Consider the following 24,429-nt stretch of genomic DNA (forward strand, 5'->3'; position numbering starts at 1 on the left):
GCGTGTCCTGCACTGACATGCGATTCTTACGACCTAGTCACCTGGGAAGCTCCTCATTGTGTTATAATTGCGATAAAATAAGCTGTGTACATTGAAAGTGCCCAGTTGAAAACTGTTTTCTTTTTGTTTTTCTTCTTTATTATTTTTCAAATTTTGCATAGAGTAAGACTTACTCTTTTGTGATGTATACTTTGATGAATTTTTAAAGGAGCCATCATTTCTTGCAAACACCACCACAAACATACAGCACAATTCCATCGCTTTCCTCCAGGGTCTTCAACTGTGGATTTTGCTTCTTTAATGTCAGGCCGTCAAGAGCTTCATGTGCTGAAGGCTTCCCAGGATTGCTGTTCCAACGGAGTTCAGCTTTCAGAGGCTTTGAGGTGCGCTGGGACCTGGCCCGTGTGCGCCACCCAGCGGCTAGTCCGTGACACAGGGTTGGCCTTTCCCCAGGTCTCAGTCTGGGGAAAAGACTTCCCTCTGGCTCAAATGGTAAAGAATCTGTCTGTGAGGCAGGAGACCAGGGTCCAGTTCCTCTGGCTAAGGGAATGGCAATCCACTCCAGTATTCTTGCCTGGAGAATTCCACGGGCAGAGAAGCCTGGCGGCCTACAGTCTGTGTCAGACACTACTTTGTGACTAACACACACACACACACACACACACACACACACAGAGTCTGGGGTACTGTCTCAGGGGTCCGCCAGCTCGCACAGCTTGGAGGGTGAGCTGACTGTCCAGGGTCCCTTTCTGGAGCTGCTTCCTCTTCTTTAACTCCCTGACCCCTTCCCCCTGCCTCCTGGACCTGTGGTTGGAAAGCTGAGGCTTTTGTCTTCCCCCCAAGCCTCCAGGGCCTCGCAGAGGGAGCATGAGAAGAAACATGCACTGGCTTCCCTGCCCAGCCGCCTCCGTGTTTCTTCTTCTATTTTTTAAAAAAGATTTATTTGTTTATTTTGTTGTCGTGGCTGAGTCGTTGTTGCTGCGCTCAGGCTTTCTCTACTTGTGAGCAGGGCCTCCTCTAGTTGCAGAGGGCAGGCTTCTCGCGGGGGTGGGCGGGGCCTCCCGGAGGCGGGGCAGCGGCAATTCTCAGGTGCTAGGCCTCAGTAGCCCTGGCACACAGGTTTGACTGCTCCATAGCATGCGGAACCTTCCTGGACCAGGGGTCAAACTCACGTCCGCTGCATGGGTAGGTGGATTCTTACCCACTGAACCACCAGGGAAATCCCGATCCTTTCTGTTGGAGGGTGTCTGAGTCATGTCACGTTTTGACTGTTATGAGGAGTGTTGCCCTGACATTCTGGCCCATGCCTTTGGTGAACATCTATATACCTTCTTCTTAGCATTTAAAGGGAACCTTGGTTTCTTTATCGGAAGAAACATTCGTGTATAGATCAGGTCAGGACCCAGTTTCTATAATGGCTGTTTTTATTTTATTTCTCTAATTGAAGTAGGTGATTGACAATGTTGAGCTGACCTCTCCTGTACAGCAGAGTGACTCAGTTACATGTATGGAGACGTTCTTTTTAAAAATATTCGTTTCCATTGTGATTTATCACAGGATATTGAAGACAGTTCCCCGTGCTATACAGTAGGATCTTGCTGCTTATCCATCCACATGTAACAGCTTACGTCTGCTAACCCCAGACTCAGAGCCTTTTGCTTCCCTCCTCCCTCCCCCTTGGCAACGACAAGTCTGTTCTCTACGTCTGTGAGTCTGTTTCTTTCTGGTGGGTATGTTCATTTATGCCATATTTGCGATTCCACATATAAGTGATATCATATGGTGTTTGTCTTTGACTTTCTGAGTTATTGCACTTGGTAGGATAATCTCTAGTTGCACCCATGTGGATGAAAACAGTCAGTCGTGTCTGAGTCTTGTGACCTCATGGACTGTAGCCCACGAGGTTCTTCTGTCCATAGGACTCTCCAGGCAAGAATACTAGAGTGGGTTGCCATTCTCTTCTCCAGAAAGTGGCATTATTCATTCTTTTTAAAGGCTGAGCAGTATTCCAGTGTGTGTATGTATGTGGATGTATACACGCCACCTCTTCCTCATCCATCATCTGTTCACGGACATTTAGCTTGTTTCCGGGTCTCGGCTATTGTGAACAGTGCTGCTATGGACATGGGGGGGCATGCATCTTTTTGAAACAGTTTTGTCCAGGTGTAGGAGTGCTGGATCATATCGTGATTCTATTTTTAGTTTACTGAGGAACCTCCACACAGTTTCCATAGTCACTGCACCAGCTTATATTCTCACTAACAGGGTAGGACGGTTCCCCTTTTCTCCACTCTCTCTCCAGCATTTGTTAAATGTAGACTTTCTAATGATGTCCACTCTGACCAGTCTGAGGTGATATCTCATTGAAGTTTTTATTTGCATTTCTCTACTAATTAGTGATGCTGAGCATCTTCTCATGTGCCTACGTAGACCCTGGATATCTCCTTTGGAGAAATGGCTGAGACCTGCTTCTAAGAGAAGTGGGATTTCAGCCAGGGTTAAATCTTTAGCCACATCCAGTGATTCAGAACACAATTTCCTGGAGGGAAACTGAGGCCTTGAGACCAGGGCACTTGAGCTCCTCACCACCTGCCCAGGTGCCCTGAACCCTCAGGTTGGGCAAAAGAGGCCTGAACACCTGTTAGAAGACAGTGGCTCCCTTGCAGCACATGTGGGTGTTTGAGAGGGAGCCGGGACATGCTCCTGCCCCCACAATCTGCCCTCCCGTCCCAACCTCAGATCAATGGTTGAAGTTGAGTGTGGGCATGGCCCCAGGGAGTGCAGGGCTACCAGGGAAGAAGAAAATGAGTTCCTTTCGTCACGACCAGAGGGCGTGCCTGGGAGTGGATCTCAAGACACAGATCCCAGTGGTGGAATCTCATGATGACGGAGGAGGAGTCTTTCGACCTGGGGCTTACACACACACACACACACACGTACACACAGCATGGGGGCACTCAGCACACTTGCCAAGCCTGGGGAGCTGGGCCTGTTCACCTCTGGGTAGCTCTTAGCAGCACAGAAGCCACAAAGCCACACATTACATGAAATAAACAGAACTGGCCAGGACAGAGTGAGAAAGAAGGGGTCAGAGGCTCAGAGAAACTTGCCTCCTGAAATATGACAGAGAGAAGGAGAGACAAAGAATCAGTCCAGAGAGGAGGGGGAGAGGGAGCAGGGGACACAGGGCCCCGAGGGCAGTGGGGAGGGTCACCCAGGAGACGGAAGATAAGCAGCGCCTGTGCAGGGTGGTGACCAGCAGCCAGGAGCCAGGGCGCTTGCAGACGTGGGAGAGGAAGCCTCTGGACAGAATGTGTGAAAGGAACAGGGGCTTCTCCTTTCTGATCCTGCCCCAGGGCGGCCTCTGCTCTGCAGTGACTCAGGACCTCAAAGGAAGCTGACCCCAGGGAGGGGCAAGGGTCAGGCTCAGGGCAGGAAGGTGGTCTGAGATGCAGGTGGGGGTACTGCCTGCAGGGAGGGGAGGATGGGGCTGTTTCTGCAGCGAGGCTGGACCTGAGCCCTGAGCTCCGCCTTCTCCCCAAGTGCAGACCCAATTGAGTCCATTCCTGCCTCCAACCCCCTGCTCTGGGGCTCCTCTCTCCTCACCCACCACCAGCTCTGCCCTCTCCCCCCAGCAGTGATGTCTCGGCTCCTTGTGGGCACACCCACCTGGACCCGGAACACTTGTTCTCCCCAGAGGCACAGAGGTCTGGACACAGCTCTCATCACGTGCTGCAGTTCATCCTCTGAATGAGTGACACCCCTTTCTCCTAATCTGTAAAATGCAGAAGTGGGTGCTGACAGTGGGAAGTGAGCCAGAGACAAGTGCAAAGGAGATTCAGGAGACCTCTCGAGGCTTGAGGGAGGTCTGGCGTGTCTACTTCTGACCTTGGCTCCAGTTCCTTGAAGGGACTGAGAGCTTGTTAGCTCTGAGGATGGGAGGCAGGATCACCTGTCTGCTCCCGGCTCTGTTTCTTCTCGTCATCCCAGGTGAGTGGGGCGGAGGGGCTTCAGACCCTGGAGTGACTGAGGCAGGAGATCCTGAGGGTCTGTCCTGGGGGAACATGGCAGGGTCCATTCGTTCATCCAGATGCTTATTTGTTAATGAAATGTCACGTTTACAATCACCTCACAGCTTCTAGATGCTGGGAAACAAGAAACCAAACCAAACCAAAGTGTACCCCCAAAATAGGACAGTGTTTTCCAACCTCGGCCATTCTAGACACACAGATGAATGAATGAAAATGGGGATAATGAAGGAACCCACTCCTGAAGAGCTTGTTAAAGCTTCATTTCTGGCTGCACTGGGTCGTGGGGGTGCTCAGCTCTTCCTCCAGGTGTGGAGCGCCGGCTTCTCATAGCAGAGGCTTCTCTGGTCCCAGAGCACAGGCTCCAGGGGTGCAGGCTCCACGGCCGTGGTGCAGGCGTGGAGTTGCCCGCCCCACCCGTGGAATGGGGAATCTCCCTGGACAGGGGTGGAACCCGTGCCCCTGCATTGCATCATCGGGGAAGTCCATAAAGTTTTTATTGTGATTTTTCCCTCACTGTTTTGTTGATTTGGGGCATCCCTGGTAGCTCAGATGGTAAAACATTCACCTGTAAGGCAGGATATCCTGGTTTAACCCTTGGGACAGGAAGATTCCCTGGAGAAAGGAATGGCAACCTACTCCAATATTCTTGCCTAGAGAATTCCATGACAGACCACGGGGTGGCAAAGAGTCAGACTCGACTTAGCGATAACACTTCCATTTTATTTTGCTCTTTAGACATTTTCTGAGCATGTGGAAATGTTAACTTCTGTTTTATTGTTAATTTCTAGCTTGGTTGAATTATATTCAGAGAACGTTCTCAATGACTTCAGTCCTTGGAAAATTTCAGTCACCTATTTTGCAGCGGTCTCTTTAATGGTCAATTTTTGTAACTGTTCTCTACATGCTTTCAAAAAACGAGTTGTTTGAAGTTGTTAGATCGTGTTCCACATGCTTCTGATTGCATCTCACACTCATGCTGAACAATCGCGCTGAATGCTTATTGACTGTAAAGAAGTGGTCAGAGTTTCTGTGAATGGGTTAGCATTTGCATGCATGTGTACTGTTGCTTCAGTCATGTCCGACTCTTCGTGACTCCATAGACCGTAGTCTGCCAGCCTCCTCTGTCCCTTGGATTCTCCAGGCAAGAATACTGGAGTGAGTTTCCAAGCCCTCCTCCGGAGGATCTTCCCGACCCAGGGATGGAACTTGTCTCCTGCGGCTTCTGAATTGCAGGCAGATTCTTTACCCCTGAGCCACTGGGAAGCTCCAGGTTTGCGTTGACTTCAGTAAATTTAAATAATTTTTAATGGAGGTCTGATTGAAGTGATTTACAAGGCTCTGAGTGCTTTTATGCAAGTTTCAGTTCAGTTTAGTTCAGTTCAGTCTCTCAGTCCTGTCCGATTTGTTGTGACCTCATGGACTGCAACACGCCAGGCCTCCCTGTCCATCACCAACTCCTGGAGTTTACTTAAACTCGGGTCCATTGAGTCAGTGATGCCATCCAACCATCTCATCCTCTGTCGTCCCATTCTCCTCCCACCTTCAATCTTTCCCAGCATCAGGGTCTTTTCCAATGAGTCAGTACTTCTCATCAGGTGGCCAAAATATTGGAGTTTCAGCTTCAGCATCAGTCCTTCCAATGAATATTCAGGACTGACTTCTTTTAGGATGGAATGGTTGGATCTCCTTGCAGTCCAAGGGACTCTCAAGAGTCTTCTTCAGCACCACAGTTCAAAAGTATCAACTTTTCAGCCTTGAACTTTCTCTATAGTCCAACTCTCACATCCATGCACGAGTAGTGGAAAAACCGTAGCTTTGACTAGATGGACCTAGACTGAAGATAAAGAGCAAGTGAGTGCTGTCCTGTCCTCGCTCTTATCTTACAAGAGCACTTCTCCCAGGAAGTTGGGAGTGGAACTTACAGTTCAGTGGGCATAATGGGATGCGTCCTGTATGGAGTCCATAGCACATGGAGCCCCGGTGGCATCCACTGCCTTGGTCAGCTTCAAGCAGGCCCCTGCCAGTGCATTCGCTACTCCATCCCCAGTTCACCACAGCTTACCGGTTCACTACATCATAACCAGTAGGAACAGCCTCCCCACAGACGTGTTAAGGGGGCGTTTCAGCTGGACCTCCTGAGGTCGTCAGTGCAGAGTTATCTTCTGTGGAAACGGGTCCTCTGGTCTTTCCTCCCCATCAGAGCAGAGTAACACAGGGATGGCTGCAAATGGAAACGACTGGAAATGGAAAGACTTACTGGCCGCAGACAGGGGAAGGGGGGATAATTACAGGAAACTGCTCTTGCTCTGTGTCAGTGTTTGGGTTTCTTCGAGATCTGCAGTTGTGCTTTTATGGGATTTTCCTGGTGGCTTTGACTAGAATTTTGAAGGGCAAAATGTCCATCTTGTGGAAGGTGTATCCCTTCCTTGACTGTTACTCAGCTCAGGGGGCCCTTGGGTCTGGTTGAATGATTCACAATGCAGGAGGCTGTGGCCCTGCCCCCAGGATGGGAGGTGACACGTACATGGATTTGTGTTTCCAGGCTCATCGGCCATCTCGGGTCCCAGAGCAGTGAGAGGTGTGGAGCAGGGCTCACTGACTGTGCGGTGTCAATACGACCCTGGGTATGAGCCCTATGTGAAGTGGTGGTGCCGGGGGGCTGACTGGAGCAGCTGTTGCTTCGTTGTTAAAACGAACCTTGGATCAGAGAAGGAGGTGAAGCAGGGCCGCGTGTCCATCAAGGACAACTGGAAAGACCGCTCGTTCACCGTGACCATGGAGAAGCTCAGGGTAGACGATTCAGACACTTACTGGTGTGGGACTGAGAGAACTGGAGTCGACCTGGGGGACGACGTTGATGTGACCATTGACCCAGGTAAGACTGTGTGTGTGTGTGGATGTGTCTCTTCAGGGCCTGCTCTGTCCAGGGACCCAGCTGTCCCTCAGAGGGAATGTCCCAGGGGTGGGGGAGTCCTGAGGGCTCACGGAGCCCCCACTGACCACCTGGGCTGGGAGGGGCTGGGATTCCCCTCGACCCTCTCCTGGCTCCAGGGCCACCTCTGGCCAGGATCAGGCTTTCCCAACACCCTGTTTCCCTGCGCACAGTCAGCGCCTGAGTTGCTCCCAAGAGGATGACGGTGGTGATCCCCGTGTCAGCCTGTGGGCCAAGGGACCCTCCTCTGTGGGACCTGGAGACCCTGATTCCTGCCAGTGCTTTCCTGGGACCCCTGCTCTGCTGGGGGTGTTCTTGCTCTTTCTGGAATTCGGGGTTGGGTCTTCAGAGCTGATGTTCCCACCGCGTGTTCCATATCCCATCTCAGGGGACGTCCCAGCCCAGTGGGGGATGCTGTGCTTAATGTCAGGGTCTGGACAGGGCTCTAGTCAGAAGGCTGCATTTCTGATGCATGAAACCCTATCACAGCCATTTATACATTTGGGTTCAATGACACTCTCTTCTTCAATCCATCTAGAAGGCAAGCACTCCTGGGCATGTTAGCAGAGGCACCTTGGTTTGACCGATTGTGTCTGTTGGGCTCTGCTTCTGCTGACCCTCGGACCGGGCAACACCAGCTCATGGGGAACCTCTGGCAGAGAGGGGTGGGCACATAGTCAATAGCTCCCTACACATACATCCTGAACCTGTGAGGCTCATTATGCTTGCAAAGCAGACCAGGTTCATCTCAGTCAATCCTGACAAAACTCCTGAGAGGAACTATCCCCATCACAGGAGCTTAATAAAGTCCTCCAAGTGCAGGCTCTTCCTGAGCCTCGGGATTTTGCTCAGGGCTGGTCCTGGCCTTTGACTTCGCAGATCTTGGCTGTGTCAGCTACCTGGTAACCCCCATTCTATTCCCGTCCTCGTGGATACGTAGATGGGGGAGGCACTGGCCGCGGCCCTGTCACAAGCAGCTGGAGCATTTGAATCCTGCTCCCTCCAGCTGCCCTTGGCCTGAGGTGACCCTGGGCCCCTCTAACCTCCCTAGACCTGTGTCAGCCTCACTACCTCTGAGGCTCTGAGTCTCGTGGAGGCCAGGGAGATATGAGCAGTCCAGGCTGTCAGCCCCTCCCTTGGCCCTGCTCCAGACTCCTAAGGACAGGGAGGCCCATGCTTCCGAAACCCAGATCCTCCAGACTCAGAGCCATGTTTAGGGTGGCGGGCGGGTGAGCAGGCAGGGTGCTGTGTAACCTGGTCTGTATGTCTTGCAGCACCTACAGTGTCGATCTCCACCCGCGCCACCTCCAGTGCCAACATGTTCACGGCATCAGTTGCCCCAGAAGAGAATCAACGGCAACTGTAAGTATCAGTTAGGGCTTTTGATCTGCATGAGATGTCTGATTGTCTCATTTAACCAACAGATAAGCACTGCGTACCCACTCCTGCCCATTCCTTTAAAAAAAGATATTTTAGTTTTTTGGATAAGCTCCATCTTCATGGCTGTGCACGGGCGTTTTCTAGTTGTGGCCCTTTTGGTCCCCGACTGTGACCAAACCCCGCTCTGACGGCAGGTCAGTCAGCTCTGTTGCTACTGTTCCCTGTGGCCCAGCCCTCCAGTGGAGGCACCCTTTAGAGTCCGGCCAGAGCTTGTCTCCCGACCCTCAGGCTCTGTTGAGAAGTCGAGGACTCTGGGCTCTCTACCCACTTGCTCCTGGGCTGCAAGTGTCCTTGGAGCCCCCAGACCCTTTGTCCTGGGCTCAGTGCCTTTTGCAGGCGTGTTGCTTCCAACGTTCATCTGTCCCGTTTTTATGGAGTGGACTTCTGCACGGCCTGCACTGTGCGGGGCTCCGGGGACACAGACAAGGAGCATCTCCTGCGGAGCTCAGAGATGGAGACTCTGAGTCTGGGACTCGGTTGGGATGGCAGCCAGTGTGGATGGCACGGCTGGTATGTGTGGGCCTCAGCGAGTCTCCTGGTCCAGATTCTGGGAGAGCAGGAAAGGCCTGATAAGTGCTGTTTTCCCTAACTTCTGCTATGGCAACAGCAGTGACACTCATATCTCCTGGCAGCTCACAGAGGCTTTCCTGTCATTATCCTGTTAATTCTTCACCCCTGCCTACACCATTCATGAGAAGAAACGGACAGATAGGCATGTTCCCCATTTACAGAGGAACAAACTGGGTCTCACCCATGCTCCTTAGTGCCCTGCCCAGCCGTTGCAGCCAAAGCGGTTTCTGTACACTGTGAGGTCCCTTTCACTTCCTCCTTCTCTCTCCCTGGCCCTCTCTGCTTCTAGATCTGCCCCATTTCCTATTGCTGGGCCTTCACACAGAATATCTGTGGGCCACCCCCCACCTTCTTCCTCCAGGAACACTTGCCTTCCCCTGTCACTTTTGCTCTGTGTTTGGAAAGTTTCTTTCTACCAAACTGCTGTGAATAAGGAATCACTAAGGATCACTAAGGAATATCTTCATTGAATGGATCAAAGTCACCCATAAGTATCAGGCAGGGCCTTTGATACACATGAGATGGTCGATTCACTCATTTATGCAAAAATTAAGCATTGAGCACCCACTCCTACCTATTCCTGTTTTTCCAATTAATTCCTTTATTTAGTTTTGGCTGCTCTGGGTCTTCATCACTGAATGCAGGCTCTCTCCAGTTGTGGTCAGTGGACTTCTCTTTGCAGTGGCTTCTCTTCTTGTGGAGCGTGGGCTCTGGGGTGCATGGGCTTCAGAAGATGTAGCACACGGGCTTAGATGCTCTGCAGCATGTGGGATCTTCCCAGAATAGGGATCCAACCCGTGACCCCTGCATTGGCAGTGGATTCTTTATCACTGGACCACCAGGGAAGCCTGCCCATCCCTGTTTTAGAAATATGAGGGGATATGAGGATTATCCAAATATCCAGCTCTCTGCCTTCAAGGTACTTATATCATATAATCAATGTACCAAACAGAGTTAAGTGATTGATTGCTGACTTCATTTGACAAATTTCTGTGAAGGTGAAGAATAAGGGATGATTCTTGTGTTAGCTTGGCTGGCATGGCAAAGTAACACAAGCCAGGCAGCTTAGACAACATTCATTTTTCACAACTCTGAAGGCCAGGGTCTGTGGTCAAAGTGTCAGCATATCTCCTTTCTCCCAAGGGTTCCCTCCTTAGCTGTGTAGACGGCCGTCTTCCTCGCTGTGCATCTCGTGGTTTCCCCTTTGTGTGTGTCTATGTTCTAAGCTCTTCTCCTTCTGATGAGGACACTGGTCCTTTCCTGCCCAGGAGAGCAGCAAGGGTCAGAACAGGGAGACATGAAGGAGAGTCTGGGGTGTGAAGGTCGTTGTATCCTGGGGTCCCAGGCTGGCCCTCATGTAGGTTATTGGAACCCAGGCTCCAGGAGAGCTGGAGGAGAGGGCTTGGGGGCATCTCACTTCCTGTCCTTGTGTCCCCCACAGGCCCCTGCTGGGCAGCGTCCACTTCCTGGTCCTGGTCTTCCTGAAGGTGCCCCTGTTCCTGGGCATGCTCGGTGCTGTCCTTTGGGTCAACAGGCCTCTGAGGAGCTCCAGGGGGAAGCCCCAGGAAAACCAGCAGCCCCCATGCTCTTCAACGTTGTCCAGAGAGAAAGACCCTCAAACAGAAGAAAAAGGCATTTTTCTCAGGCAATGATGGTGGTCAGTGGCGACTGTGGTTCTCAAGGCACCGTGGCCCCCCACTTCAAGAATCAGTCCTCTAGTCCCTGGAAACCTGCTGCTGTGAGGCTCCAGTCTGGCTCTAGTTTCGCCCTTCCCTGCACAGCCTCTGGCCTTCATCGTCCTGAGGCCTCCATCACAGGAGAAACTACACGAAGGAATGGAAGAGCGGATGCCTTCTTCTGGGCCTAGTTCCTTGGAGGACATATATGATCTCAAGTCTGTGTCACACACAACGTAATGCACTTGTTTTTGCATTGTGTGCGGGGCAGAGGTCAGCCAACCATGGGTTTGAGATTCTCTGTGTGTGCTTGATCGTGTCTGACTCTTTGTGACCCCATGGACTGTAGCCTACGAGGCTCCTCTGTCCATGGGATTTCCCAGACAAGAATACTGGAGTGAGTTGCCATTTCTTCCCCAAGAGGATCTTCCCGACCCAGGTGTTGATCCCATGTCTCCTGCATCTCCTGCATTTGCAGGTGGACCACTGAGCCACCTGGGAAATTCTAGCCCCCATGAAAGTAGAAAAATGTGCAAAACGATGATAATATGCCAACTGCATGTGAAGATATGCAAGTATAAGTGGACAGAGGGACTTTGCTGGTGGTCCAGTGGGTAAGAATCTGCCTTGCAATGCAGGGGCTGTGGGTTTGATCCCTGGTTGGGGAACCATGACTGTGCAGTGCAACAAAAAATTCTGCGTGACTCATGAATATCCCGGGGTGGGGGGTGGGGGTGGGGCGCGATGCAGCCAGATAAATACATAAATATTTTCTTAAAAAGTGGTCAGAAGACTCTGGCATCCCTGCCTTGATATACTTTGTGTGTTTGAAATGAGATTCTAATACCAGCGCCATTCCTCACGTCCTGGGCACACCTGAAGATGAGAACGACCTCACAGCCTCTCCTTGTTACTATAAGTCCCCACCCCAGTAATATTTCCATTTTCTTCCTCGTCTTGAATGTATTCAGTCTGTCTGTGACTCTCACTTGGGGTCTGTGAGGAGATCCTCCATGCATTTTGGGGACTGTGAAGTAATTCATCAGTCAGACCCTGGAGTTAGAACAGATCAGTGGCTATGAGCTAGGGTAGGCTGGGGAGGGTGGGGCTTGGACAGGACTCTTTTCTTAAAAAGACCGATAGACTAAGAGTCCTGGGATATGAATTAAGTTCTTCCTGTGGTTCATTGTGAAGGAAGGGGGCAGGGCCTCAGGGAGCTAGTCTAGAAAAGGTCAACTGTTTCCTTCTTCTCAAGTTCCGCTGGGACTTTTACTTCTGGGTTGCCTTAAGACCAGAGAGGGAGGCTACTCATGTTGCCACTCTGTACTTGGGGGAGGGGGCTGCACCAGGAGCAGATGGGAAAGTAGTCTCTTTTTCATTTTTAAAAGACTTCTTATTTTATATTGGAGTATAGCTGATTAACAATGTTGTGATAGCGTCAGGTAAGCAGCTAAGTGACTCAGCCATGCATATTCATGCATCCATTCTCCCCCAAACTCCCCTCCCTTCCAGGCTGCCACATAAGATTGAGCAGAGTTTCCTGTGCTAGACAGTAGGTCCTTGTTGGTTATCCATTTGTTATTTTTTTTAATTAATTGATTTATTTTAATTGGAGGCTAATTACTTTACAATATTGTGGTGGTTTTTGCTGTGCATTCACATGAATCAGCCATGGATGTACATGTGTTCCCCATCCTGAACCCCTCTCCCACCTCCCTCCCCATCCCATCCCTCAGGGTCATCCCAGTGCACCAGCCCTGGGCACCCTGTCTCATGCATCAAACCTGGACTGGCGATCTGTTTCACTTATGATAATATACATATTTCAATGCTATTCTCTCAAATCATCCCACCCTCGCCTTTTCCCATTGAGTCCAAAAGTCTGTTCTTTACATCTGTGTCCCTTTTGCTGTCTCGCATATAGGGTCATCATTGCCATCTTTCTAAATTCCATATATATGCATTAATATATTGTATTGGTGTTTTTTCTTTCTGGCTTACTTCACTCTGTATAATAGGCTCCAGTTTCATCCACCTTATTAGAAGTGATTCAAATGCATTCTTTTTAATAGCTGAGCAATATTCCACTGTGTATATGTAGCACAGCTTTCTTATCCATTCATCTGCCAACGGACATCTAGGTTGCTTCCATGTCCTGGCTATTATAAACAGTGCTGTGATGAACATTGGGGTACATGTGTCTCTTTCAGTTCTGGTTTCCTTGGTGTGTATACCCAGCAGTGGAGTTGCTGAGTAGTATGGTACTTCTATTTCATTTTTTAAGGAATTGCACCACTGTTCTCCATAGTGGCTGTATTAGTTTGCATTCCCATCAACAGTGTAAGAAGGTTCCCTATTCTCCACACCCTCTCCAGCATTTATTGCTTGTAGACTTTTGGATAGCAGCCATTCTGACTGGCGTGAAATGGTACCTCATTGTGATTTTGATTTGCATTTCTCTAATAATGAGTGATGTTGAGCATCTTTTCATGTGTTTGTTAGCTATCTGTATGTCTTCTTTGGAGAAATGTCTGTTTAGTTCTTTGGCCCATTTTTTGATTGGGTCGTTTATTTTTCTGGAATTGAACTGCAGGAGCTGCTTGTATATTTTTGAAATTAATTGTCAGTTGCTTCATTTGCTATTATTTTCTCCCATTCTGAAGGCTGTCTTTTCACCTTGCTTTGCATCTTTCTCCTTTGTTCTGCAAAAGCTTTTAAGTTTAATTAAGTCCCATTTGTTTATTTTTGCTTTTATTTCCATTACTCTGGGAGGTGGGTCATAGAGGATCCTGCTATGATTTATGTCAAAGAGTGTTTTGCCTATGTTTTCCTTTAGGAGGTTTATAGTTTCTGGTCTTACATTTAGATCTTTAATCCATTTTGAGTTTATTTCTGTTTATGGTGTTAGAAAGAGTTCTAGTTTCATTCTTTTACAAGTGGTTGACAAGTTCTCCCAGCAACACTTGTTAAAGAGATTGTCTTTTCTTCATTGTATATTCTTGCCTCCTTTGTCAAAGATAAGGTGTCCATAGGTGCGTGGATTTGTCTCTGGGCTTTCTATTTTGTTCCATTGATCTATATTTCTGTCTTTGTGCCAGTACCATACTGTCTTGATGACTGTGGCTTTGTAGTATAGCCTGAAGTCAAGCAGGTTGATTTCTCCAGTTCCATTCTTGTTTCTCAAGATTGCTTTGGCTATTTGAGTTTTTTTTGTATTTCCATACAAACTGTGAAATTATTTGTTCTAGTTCTATGAAAAATACTGTTGGTAGCTTGATAGGGATTGCATTGAATCTATAGATTGCTTTGGGTAGTATACTCATTTTCACTATATTGATTCTTCTGATCCATGAACATGGTGTATTTCTCCATCTAACTGTGTCATCGTTGATTTCTTTCACCAGTGTTTTATAGTTTTCTGTATATAGGTCTTTTGTTTTCTTAGGTAGATTTATTTCTAAGTATTTTATTCTTTTTGTTGCAATGGTGAATGGAATTGTTTCCGTAATTTCTCTTTCTGTTTTCTCATTCTTAGTGTATAGGAATGCAAGGGATTTCTGTGTGTTGATTTTATATCCTTCAGCTTTACTGTATTCATTGATTAGCTCTAGTAATTTTATGGTGGAGTCTTTAAGGTTTTCTATGTAGAGGATCATGTCATCTGCAAACAATAAGAGTATTGTTTCTTCTTTTCCAATCTGGATTCCTTTTATTTCCTTTTCTTCTCTGATTGCTGTGGCTAAAACTTCCAAAACTATGTTGAATAGTAGTGGTGAGAGTGGGCACCCTTGTCTTGTTCCTGACTTTCGGGGCTGCTGCTGTTGCTAAGTCACTTCAGTTGTGTCCTACTCTGTGTGACCCCATAGATGGCAGCCCACCAGGCTCCTCTGTCCCTGGGATTCTCCAGGCAAGAATACTGGAGTGGGTTGTCATTTCCTTCTCCAGACTTTAGGGGAAATGCTTTCAATTTTTCACCATTGAGGATAATGTTTGCTGTGGGCTTATCATATATGGCTTTTATTATGTTGAGGTATGTTCCTTCTATGCCTGCTTTCTGGAGGGCTTTTATCATAAATGGATGTTGAATTTTGTCAAAAACTTTCTCTGCATCTACTGAGATAATCATATGGTTTTATCTTTCAATTGGTTAATGTGGTATATTACATTGATTGATTTGTGAATATTGAAGAATCCTTGCATCCCTGAGATAAAGCCCACTTGGTCGTGATGTTTGATCTTTTTAATATGTTGTTGGATTCTGTTTGCTAGAATTTTGTTAAGGATTTTTGCATCTATGTTCATCAGTGATATTGGCCTATAGTTTTCTTTTTCTGTGGCATCTTTGTCTGGTTTTGGTATTGGGGTGATGGTGGCCTCATAGAATGAGTTTGGAAGTTTACCTTCCTCTGCAATTTTCTGGAAGAGTGAGTAAGATAGGTGTTAGCTCTTCCCTAAATTTTTGATAGAATTCAGCTGTGAAGCCATCTGGTCCTGGGATTTTATTTGTTGGGAGATTTCTGATTCCAGTTTTGATTTCTATGCTTGTGATGGGTCTGTGAAGATTTCCTATTTCTTCCTGGTTCAGTTTTGGAAAGGTATACTTTTCTGAGAATTTGTCCATTTCTTCCAAGTTGTCCATTTTATTGGCATATAGTTGTTGATGGTAGTCTCTTATGATCCTTTGTATTTCTATGTTGCTTGTTATGATTTCTCCACTTTCATTTCTAATTTTGTTGATTCGATTCTTCTCCCTTTTTTTCTTGATGAGTCTGGCTAATGGTTTGCCTATTTTATTTATCTTCTCAAAGAACCAGCTTTTAGCTTTGTTGATTTTTGCAGTGGTCTCCTTTGTTTCTTTTTCATTTATTTCTGACCTAATTTTTATGATTTCTTTCCTTCTACTAACCCTGGAGTTCTTAATTTCTTCTTTTTCTAGTTGCTTTAGGTGTAGAATTAGGTTATTTATTTGGTTTTTCTCCTGTTTCTTGAGGTAAGCTTGTATTGCTATGAACCTTCCCCTTAGCACTGCTTTTACTGAACCCCATAGGTGTTGGGTTATTGTGTCTTCTTTTTCATTCATTTCTATGCATATTTTGATTTCTTCTGTGATTTCTTGGTTATTCAGAAGCATGTTGCTTAGCCTCTATATGTTTGTATTTTTAATAGTTTTTCCCTGTAGTTGACATCTAATCTTACCACATTGTGATCAGAAAAGATGCTTGAGATGATTTCAATTTTTTTGAATTTACCAAGGCTATATTTATGGCCCAGGATATGATCTATCCTGGAGAAGGTTCATGTGCACTTGAGAAAAAGGTGAAATTCATTGTTTTGGGGTGAAATGTCCTATAGATATCAATTAGGTCTAACTGGTCCATTGTATCATTTAAAGTTTGTATTTCCTTGCTCATTTTCTGTTTAGTTGATCTATCCATAGGTATGAGTGGGGTATTAAAGTCTCCACTATTATTGTGTTACTGTTAATTTCCTCTTTCATACTTGCTTTCATTTGCCTTACATATTGTGGTGCTCCTATGTTGGGTGCGTATATATTTATAATTGTCATATCTCCTTCTTGGATTGATCCTTTGATCATTATGTAGTGTCCTTCTTTGTCTCTTTTCGTGGCCTTTATTTCAAAGTCTATTTTATCTGATATGAGTACTGCTACTTCTGCTTTCTTTTGGTCTCCATTTGCCTGAAATATCTTTTTCCAGCCCTTCACTTTCAGTCTGTATGTGTCCCTTGTTTTGAGGTGGGTGTCTTGTAGAGAGCATATACAGGGGTCTTGTTTTTGTATCCATTCAGCAAGTCTTTGTCTTTTGGTTGGGGCATTCAACCCAGTTACACTTAAGGTAATTATCAATAAGTATGATCCCATTGCCATTTACTTTGTTGTTTCGGGTTTGAGTTTATAAACCTTTTCTGTGTTTCCTGTCTGCTACTGCTACTGCTAAGTCACTTCAGTCGTGTCCGACTCTGTGTGACCCCATGGATGGCAGCCCACCAGGCTCCCCTGTCCCTGGGATTCTCCAAGCAAGAACACTGGAGTGGGTTGCCATTTCCTTCTCCAATGCATGCAAGTGAAAAGTGAAAGTGAAGTCACTCAGTCATATCTGACTCTTAGCGACCCCATGGACTGCAGCCCTCCAGGCTCCTCCATCCATGGGATTTTCCAGGCAAGAGTACTGGAGTGTTTCTTGTCTAAAGAAGATCTTTTAGCATTTGTTGAAAAGCTGGTTTCATGGTGCTGAATTCTCTCAGATTTTGCTTGTCTGTAAAGCTTTTGATTTCTCCTTTGTATTTGAATGAGATCCTTGCTGGATACAGTAATTTGGGCTGTAGGTTATTTTCTTTCATCACTTTAAGTATGTCTTGCCATTCCCTCCTGGCCTAAAGAATTTCTATTGAAAGATCAGCTGTTATCCTTATGGGAATCCCTTTGTGTGTTATTTGTTGTTTTTCCCTTGCTGCTTTTAATATTTGTTCTTTGTGTTTGATCTTCACTAATTTGATTAATATGTGTCTTGGGGTGTTTCGCCTTGGGTTATCCTGTTTGGGACTCTCTGGGTTTCATGGACTTGGGTGGCTATTTCCTTCCCCATTTTAGGGAAGTTTTCAACTATTATCTCCTCAAGTATTTTCTCATGGCCTTTCTTTTTGTCTTCTTCTTCTGGGACTCCTATGATTTGAATGTTGGGGCATTTAACGTTGTCCCAGAGGTCTCTGAGGTTGTCCTCATTTTCTTTTTTCCTCTCTGCTTCATTCATTTCCACCATTCTATCTTCCACCTCACTTATCCTATCTTCTGCCTCAGTTATTCTACTGTTGGTTCCCTCTAGAGTGCTTTTGATCTCAGTTATTACATTATTCATTACTGACTGACTCTTTTTTTATTTCTTATAGGTCCTTGTTAAACTTTTGTTGGATCTTCTCAATCCTTGTCTCCAGACTATTTATCTGTAACTCCATTTTGTTTTCAAGATTTTGGATCATCTTTACTATCATTATTCTGAATTCTTTTTCAGGTAAACTCCCTATCTCCTCCTTTTTTGTTTGGTTTGGTGGGCATTTATCGTGTTCCTTTACCTGCTGAATATTTCTCTGCTTTTCCATCTTGTTTAGATTGCTGTGTTTGGGGTGGCCTTTCTGTATGCTGGAAGTTTGTGGTTCCTCTTTATTGTGGAGGTTCCTCCCTGTAGGTGGGGTTGGACAAGTGTCTTGTCAGGTTTCCTGGTTAGGGAAGCTTGTGTCAGTGTTCTGGTGGGTGGAACTGGATCTCTTCTCTCTGGAGCGCAATGAAGTGTCCAGTAGTGAGTTTGAGGTGTCTCTGGGTTTGGTGTGACTTTTGGCCGCCTGTATGTTAATGCTCAGGGTTATGTTCCTGCATTGATGGATAACTAGCTTGGTATGTCTTGCTCTGAAACTTTTTGGCTCTTGGGTGGAGCTTGGTTTCAGTGTAGGTATGGAGGCTTTTGGATAAGCTCTTGTCAATTAATGTTCCCTGGAGTCAGGAGTTTTCTGGTGTTCTCAAGTTTTGGATTTCAGACTCCTGCCTCTGGCTTTCAGTCTTATTCTTACAGTAGCCTCAAGACTTCTCCATCCATACAGCACTGGTGATAAAACATCTAGGTTAATGGAGAAAAGATTCTCCACACTGATGGACACCGAGAGAGGTTCACAGAGTTACATAGAGAAGAGAAGAGGGAGGAAAGAGATAGAGGTGACCAGGAGGAGAGGAGGGGGAGTCAAAAGGAGAGAGACCAATCTAGCCAATAATCAGTTCCCTAAGTGTTCTCCATAGCCCGGAACACCCAAAGAGATTCACAGAGTTAAGCAGAGAAGAGAAGGGGGAGGGAGGAGATAGAAGTGAACTGGGGGAGAAAAAGGAGAGTCAAAAGGGGAGAGAGCAATCAAACCAGTAATCACACTCCTAACTAAAAATGGGTACTGAAGATTGGATTCTCAAAGGTACAAAATTGATGACAAATACCAAAAAGAAAATTAAAAATCTAGAGTAGAGGTTAGATTCTCAAAAATACAGTACTTATAAAACAAAACAAAATTGCAAAAATTATAAAATATATATATATGAAATTTGCTTTTAAAATAGGGTATTTTTTTTGCAAGGTAACAGTAGGTTTTAAAAATGAAAATTAAAGGAGTAATAAAGAACTTAAAAATTAAAAAAATAAAAAATGATAATAGTAAAATATATTTAGGAATTTCTCTGGAGCTGTTGAGGGCAATGTGGGGTCAGTTCAGTTTCAGATAGTTCCTTGTTCCAGCTTATATTTTTTCTCAAGGTCTATAGGCCCCTTCCAATGTAGTCAATGCTAACTACAGGTTTTAATATGTTGCACCTATTACTTCCAAAGCAGTTCCCATTTCTTTATTTTGGCTCCCTCTGTTTGCAAGTCTGTTCAGGCTCTAATTTCCATCCTGACACAAGGGGGTGAAGGTGGTCATTTATTTAGGCTCACTTTTTCAATTGTGCTGTGGGAAGGGAGGAACACTGCAAACAAATATTACTGGCATGTGTGGGGAGTGCTCGCAGTGTCTGGGCCACACTGGGTTTGCCCCCACTCATGGTGTGTGTGCTTTCCCAGTCTACACTGCTCAGGCTCCAGGTTGCTCTGCAGGGGAACTATCTGAGGCCGGCCCTGGGTTGTGTGCACTTCCCAGGTCTAAGCCACTCAGGTTCAAGTTCTTGGGTATTCCACAAAGACACAGACTCGGTTGGGCCTGCGTTTTGTGTCCTTCCCAGGTCCGAGCAGCTCAGATGGCCCAGGTGCTTGGTGAGCACACTCTCCCCAGGTGGGCAATGCATCTTATCATCTCCCTGGTCCCAGCCGCTGGGTTTCCTGGGTGCACAGCAAGAATGCTGTCTCAGGTGTGCCATGTGTCTCCTCTGGGGAGCTGATCTCTGACTGTGACCCTCCTGGAGGATGTCAACCATCCAGGACCCCAGGAAGTCTTGGTTAGCAACTGGGAGCCTGCTTGCAGGTTGGTGGAGGATGCTGTTTCTGGTGCCAAGTTTGCCCCTTGCCTTCTGGCTGTGGATGTCACCCACCTGCCTCTTTGCCTCTGGCAGGGGATGGGCCGGTTTGCAGCTGGCTAGCTCTCTTCTGGTGTTCATTCAATCCTTTGTTCTGTGAGTGGACATGGTTGCTAACTCTGCCTGAGGGGGAAGATGGCCAGAGGAATGAGGCTGCATGGGGACCTAGACAGGTCCTAACACTCCACTGAATGACCAGGGATGTTGATACTTACTGTGCTCACAGTCAAAAGTTCCAATGTGGATTTCCTCAAGAGTCTGTTGAAGAGAATTCCCTGGAGGTCCACACTCTCTCTCTATGCATAGACACAGAGACAGGGTCACAGTAAAAAGTTGCCTATCTCTAAGCCAGAACAGACCCTCATGATCTCCTGCCCAACTTCAGTCACTCCAGTGTCTGAAGCACCAGCCCCACTCACCTTGGACGACTAGAAGAGCAGAGCCAGGAGCAGCCACGTGGTCCAGCCTCCCATCCTCGGTGGTAACACATGCTTAATAGCCTTCAAGGATGCAAAGCCAAGGTCAAGAGTGAACACCCTGGATGTCCTTAAGGTTTAAGTGAAGCTGTTTGAATCTCATTTGCACTTGTCTTTGATTCATTTCCCATTGTCAGCACCTATTTCTACATTTTATATATTAGGAGGAAAGAGTGTCACTCTTTGAGAAGATGAATTGCAGCAGGTGATGGGAGCTGTGTCCAGAAAGACAAAGACAAACAACATATGATTTCATACATAAAGGAATTCAACCCTGAATATTTATTGGGAGGACTGATGCTGCAGCTCCAAAACTCTGGCCACCTGATGCAAAGAACCGACTCATTGGAAAAGACACTGATGCTGGGAAAGATTGAAGGCAGGAGGAGAAGCGGGTAATAGAGGATGAGATGGTTGGATGGCATCACCAACTCCATGGATATGAATTTGGGCAAACTCAGGAACATAGTGAAGGACAGGGAAGCCTGGAATGCTGCAGTTCATGGGGTCATAAAGAGTTGGACACGACTTACCAACTGAACAACAACAACAATCACTTATATGTGGAATCTAAAATATGGGACAAATAAACATATCTACAAACAGAAACAGACTCACAGATACAGAGGTTAGACTTGTGGTTGCCAAGGGGGAGGGTGGTTTGGGAGGGAAGGAGTGGGAGTGTGGGTTTAGCATATGTAAGCTATTTTTTTGTAGGATGGATAAACAGCAAGTATATTCTACTGTATGGCACAAGGAACTATATTCAATATCCTGTGATAAACCATAAGGGGAAAAGAATATATATATATATTTACAAGAATATATATATTTATATATATATAAATTCTATATGTGTATAACTGAGTCACTTTGCTGTATGGCAGAGATTGGCACAACATCATAAATCAACTATACTTCAATTAAAAAATAAAATTGAAAGAACCATTAAAAAAAATTTGGTCCTGGCCTGATCTATAGCACAACTGTTCTTCTTGGTAAAGGAAATGAGGGTCCCTCTAACTGCTAAGAAGGAGGGGCGCAGATATTTACTGAGGGCGAGAGCAGCATGAGGACTGGCATCTAAACAGGGTTAGTAGGATGAGTCGGAACCATCTCTAGGCTTGATGTGCCCCCCAGCCTCCTGACTCTGTGACCGGCTCTAGGCCAGAACCAAGATGGGACTGAAAGAGGGAACAGAAGGGCACATGGCATGCACACACATTCACAGTATTGAAAGAGGTGTGTGTGTGTGTGTGTGTGTGTGTGTGTGTGTGTGTGTGTGTGTGATCAGTCACTCAGTTGCGTCCGACCCTTTGCGACCCCATGGGCTATAACCCACCAGGTCCCTCTGTCCATGGGGTTAGAAGAGATATGCTGCTGCTAAGTCGCTTCAGTCGTGTCCAACTCTGTGCAACCCCATAGACGGCAGCCCACCAGGCTCCCCCGTCCCTGGGATTCTCTGGGCAATGAAATGAAAGAGATATAGCTTTCCATTTGCTTATATTTCTATCTCTCAATAGAATTTTAAAGTGATTAATAATACAAACATATTTCCTGTATGAATCACCCTGTGATTCCTAGATTCCTAAGATTCCTAGAATGAATCAAACTTGATCATATTGTATCATTCTTTTAAAGTACTTCCCCAAATTTATCTTCAATTTTTTAATATAAGAACCTTCTCATCAATGCTTATCAATGAGATTGGACTATATTTTCTTTCTTATAAATGTTCTCTTGGTCAGCTTGTCATATCAATATTACGCTGACTTCACCCCAAAATGTTCCTTCTTTCTGGATGGCCTGGAATGGTTTCCATAGTGTTGGAAGTATCTGTTCTTTGAAGCTTTGGAAGGACAAATCACTGGGGTTTGTCCATCATTTTGAGGGTTGGAGTGGGGACTGGAGGGAATAAATAGTTCTTTGGTAACATTCTCAGATTTTTCCATGGCATTTTAAAGAAAATAACTTTATTTATTTATTTGGCTGTTCTCCTTGATGCATGGGCTTTTCTTTAGTTGCAGAGAGTGGGGGCTACACTCCAGTGGCAGTGCGCGAGCTCCTCATTGCTGTGGCTTCTCTTGTTGTGATTGCTGCTCTAGAGCACAGGCTCAGTAGTCGTGGCCCACGGGACATGCAGGATCTTCCAGGACCAGGGATCGAACCTGTGTCTCCTGAATTGCCAGGAGGATTCTTTACCACTGAACTATCAGGGAAGCCCTTTCTACAGTATTTTGAAGATTTCTATTTCATCTGCAGTAAGCTTAGGTAATATATATTTCCCTAGAAAATTGCTGATCTAATCTGTTTATGAGCATACTTGTAAATACTTTTTTCAAAATGCTCTCGTGAGAGTCTTTTAATTTTCTCTTTATCTGGAAATATTCTCTTTTTTAATTCCTCTGTTGTATTGTCTCTTTTTCCTCACATTTTCCTCCACTCCACAAAAGGTCAGCCCTTGGGTTTGTTCATGGTTTTACTGCTTTTCTGTTTTAAAATTCACTAAATTCTGCTTTTATCTTTTTGAGAGAGAGAGAGAAAAAAATAAAGATAGAGACAGAGATGGAGGTAGAGGGAGAGAAGTCTTCCTCTTGTAATAAGGCCACCATCCTATCAGAACAGGGCCCCACCCTCATGACCTCATCTAACCTCGTTACCTTCCCCAGGAGGGTCAGGTCACTTAGAGGGTCAGGCCTTCAACATATAAACTGGGGTTGGAAGAAGACACAGATGTTTGGTCCATGATGGATGACTGACAGACATCTTAAAACATAAATCAGGGACTTCCCTGGTGGTCCAATGTTAAAGACTCCGTGCTTCCAATGCAGGGGGGCCTGGGTTCAATGACTGGCTGAGGAACTAGGATCTCACATGCTGTGCAACCCAGCCAAAAATTTTAGACAACAGTAACAACAAAACAAGTCAGACTAGGATCTTCATCCCCAAACCAGCTTTTCCCACTTCAGTTTATTTGGATTCCATTCCTCCCATTGCTCCCCAAACTGGAGCGATACTCTTGACCCTTCTCTTTTGCTCATACACCATATCTGATCTGTTAAAATATCTTTCCTTCAAAATGCCGATTTCCAGGATCTAACCACTCCCTCCCCTGCTCTTAATTTGAGAGCCAGCCATCATCAACTCTTGGACTTTTGCAGACTAACTGGTCTCCCAATTCTCACGTTAGACCCCCTTTCTCATCTGAACAGTCTACTTGGTTCAGTTCAGTCGCTCAGTCATGTCCGGCTCTTTGCAGCATGCCAATCCCATGGACTGAAGCACGCCAGGCCTCCCTATCCATCACCAATTCCTGGAGCCTACTCAAACTCATGTCCATTGTGTCAGTGATGCCAAACAATCATCCTAGCCTCTGTTGTCCCCTTCTCCCACCTTCAATCTTTTTCCCAGAATCAGGGTCTTTTCCGATTAGTCGGCTCTTTGCATCAGGTGGCCAAAGTATTGGAGTTTCAGCTTCAACATGAGCCCTTCCAGTGAATATTCAGGACTGATTTCCTTTAGGATTTACTGGTTGGATCTCCAGGCAGTCCAAGGGGCTCTCAAGAGTCTTCTCCAACACCACAGTTCAAAAGCATTGATTCTTTAGCACTCAGCTTTCTTTATAGTCCAACTCTTACATCCATACATGACCAGCTTGGACTAGACAAACCTTTGTTGGCAAAGTAATGTCTCTGCTTTTTAATATGCTGTCTAGGTTGGTCATAACTTTTCTTCCAAGGAGCAAGTGTCTTTTAATTTCATGGCTGAAGTCACCATCTGCAGTGATTTTGGAGCCCCCCAAAATAAAAATCTCTCACTGTTTCCATTATTTCCCCATCTATTTGCCATGAAGTAATGGGACTGGATGCTATGATCTTAGTTTTCTGAATGTTGAGTTTTAAGTCAACTTTTTCACCCTCCTCTTTCATTTTCATCAAGAGGCTCTTTAGTTCCTCTTCACTTTCTGCCATAAGGGTGGTGTCATCTGCGTATCTGAGGTTGTTGATATTTCTGCCAGCAATCTTGATTCCAGCTTGTGCTTCCTCCAGCCTGGCATTTTGCATGATGTTTTCTGCATATCAGTTAAATAAGCAGGGTGACAATACACAACCTTGACATACTCCTTTCCTGATTTGGAACCAGTTTGTCATTCCATGTCCATGTTCCAACTGTTGCCTCCTGACCTGCATACAGATTTCTCAGGAGACAGGTCAGGTGGTCTGGTATTCCCATCTCTTTCAGAATT

At 46.1% G+C, this 24,429-nt stretch overlaps 1 protein-coding gene across 1 annotated transcript; it reads left to right on the plus strand.

Moving 5' to 3' along the window:
- Positions 3,936–10,840, plus strand: LOC108638217 (CMRF35-like molecule 4). Its single transcript, XM_018064025.1, has 6 exons — positions 3,936–3,990; positions 6,574–6,906; positions 8,238–8,325; positions 8,740–8,913; positions 10,415–10,485; positions 10,755–10,840. The coding sequence occupies exons 1-6, from the start codon at positions 3,936–3,938 to the stop codon at positions 10,838–10,840; spliced, it is 807 nt and encodes a 268-aa protein (XP_017919514.1).

Source organism: Capra hircus, chromosome 19 (genome assembly GCF_001704415.2).
Source record: "Capra hircus breed San Clemente chromosome 19, ASM170441v1, whole genome shotgun sequence".
Taxonomy (NCBI): Eukaryota; Metazoa; Chordata; class Mammalia; order Artiodactyla; family Bovidae; genus Capra; species Capra hircus.

Bases quoted from the DNA above. Each gene is read 5' to 3' on its own strand.
- LOC108638217 (XM_018064025.1), top strand. From the start codon at position 3,936: ATGGGAGGCAGGATCACCTGTCTGCTCCCGGCTCTGTTTCTTCTCGTC. The intron at 8,326-8,739 runs GTAAGTATCAGT...TGCCTTTTGCAG, and splicing joins GAAGAGAATCAACGGCAACT to GCGTGTTGCTTCCAACGTTC. The intron at 8,914-10,414 runs GTATGTGTGGGC...TGTCCCCCACAG, and splicing joins CAGTGTGGATGGCACGGCTG to GCCCCTGCTGGGCAGCGTCC.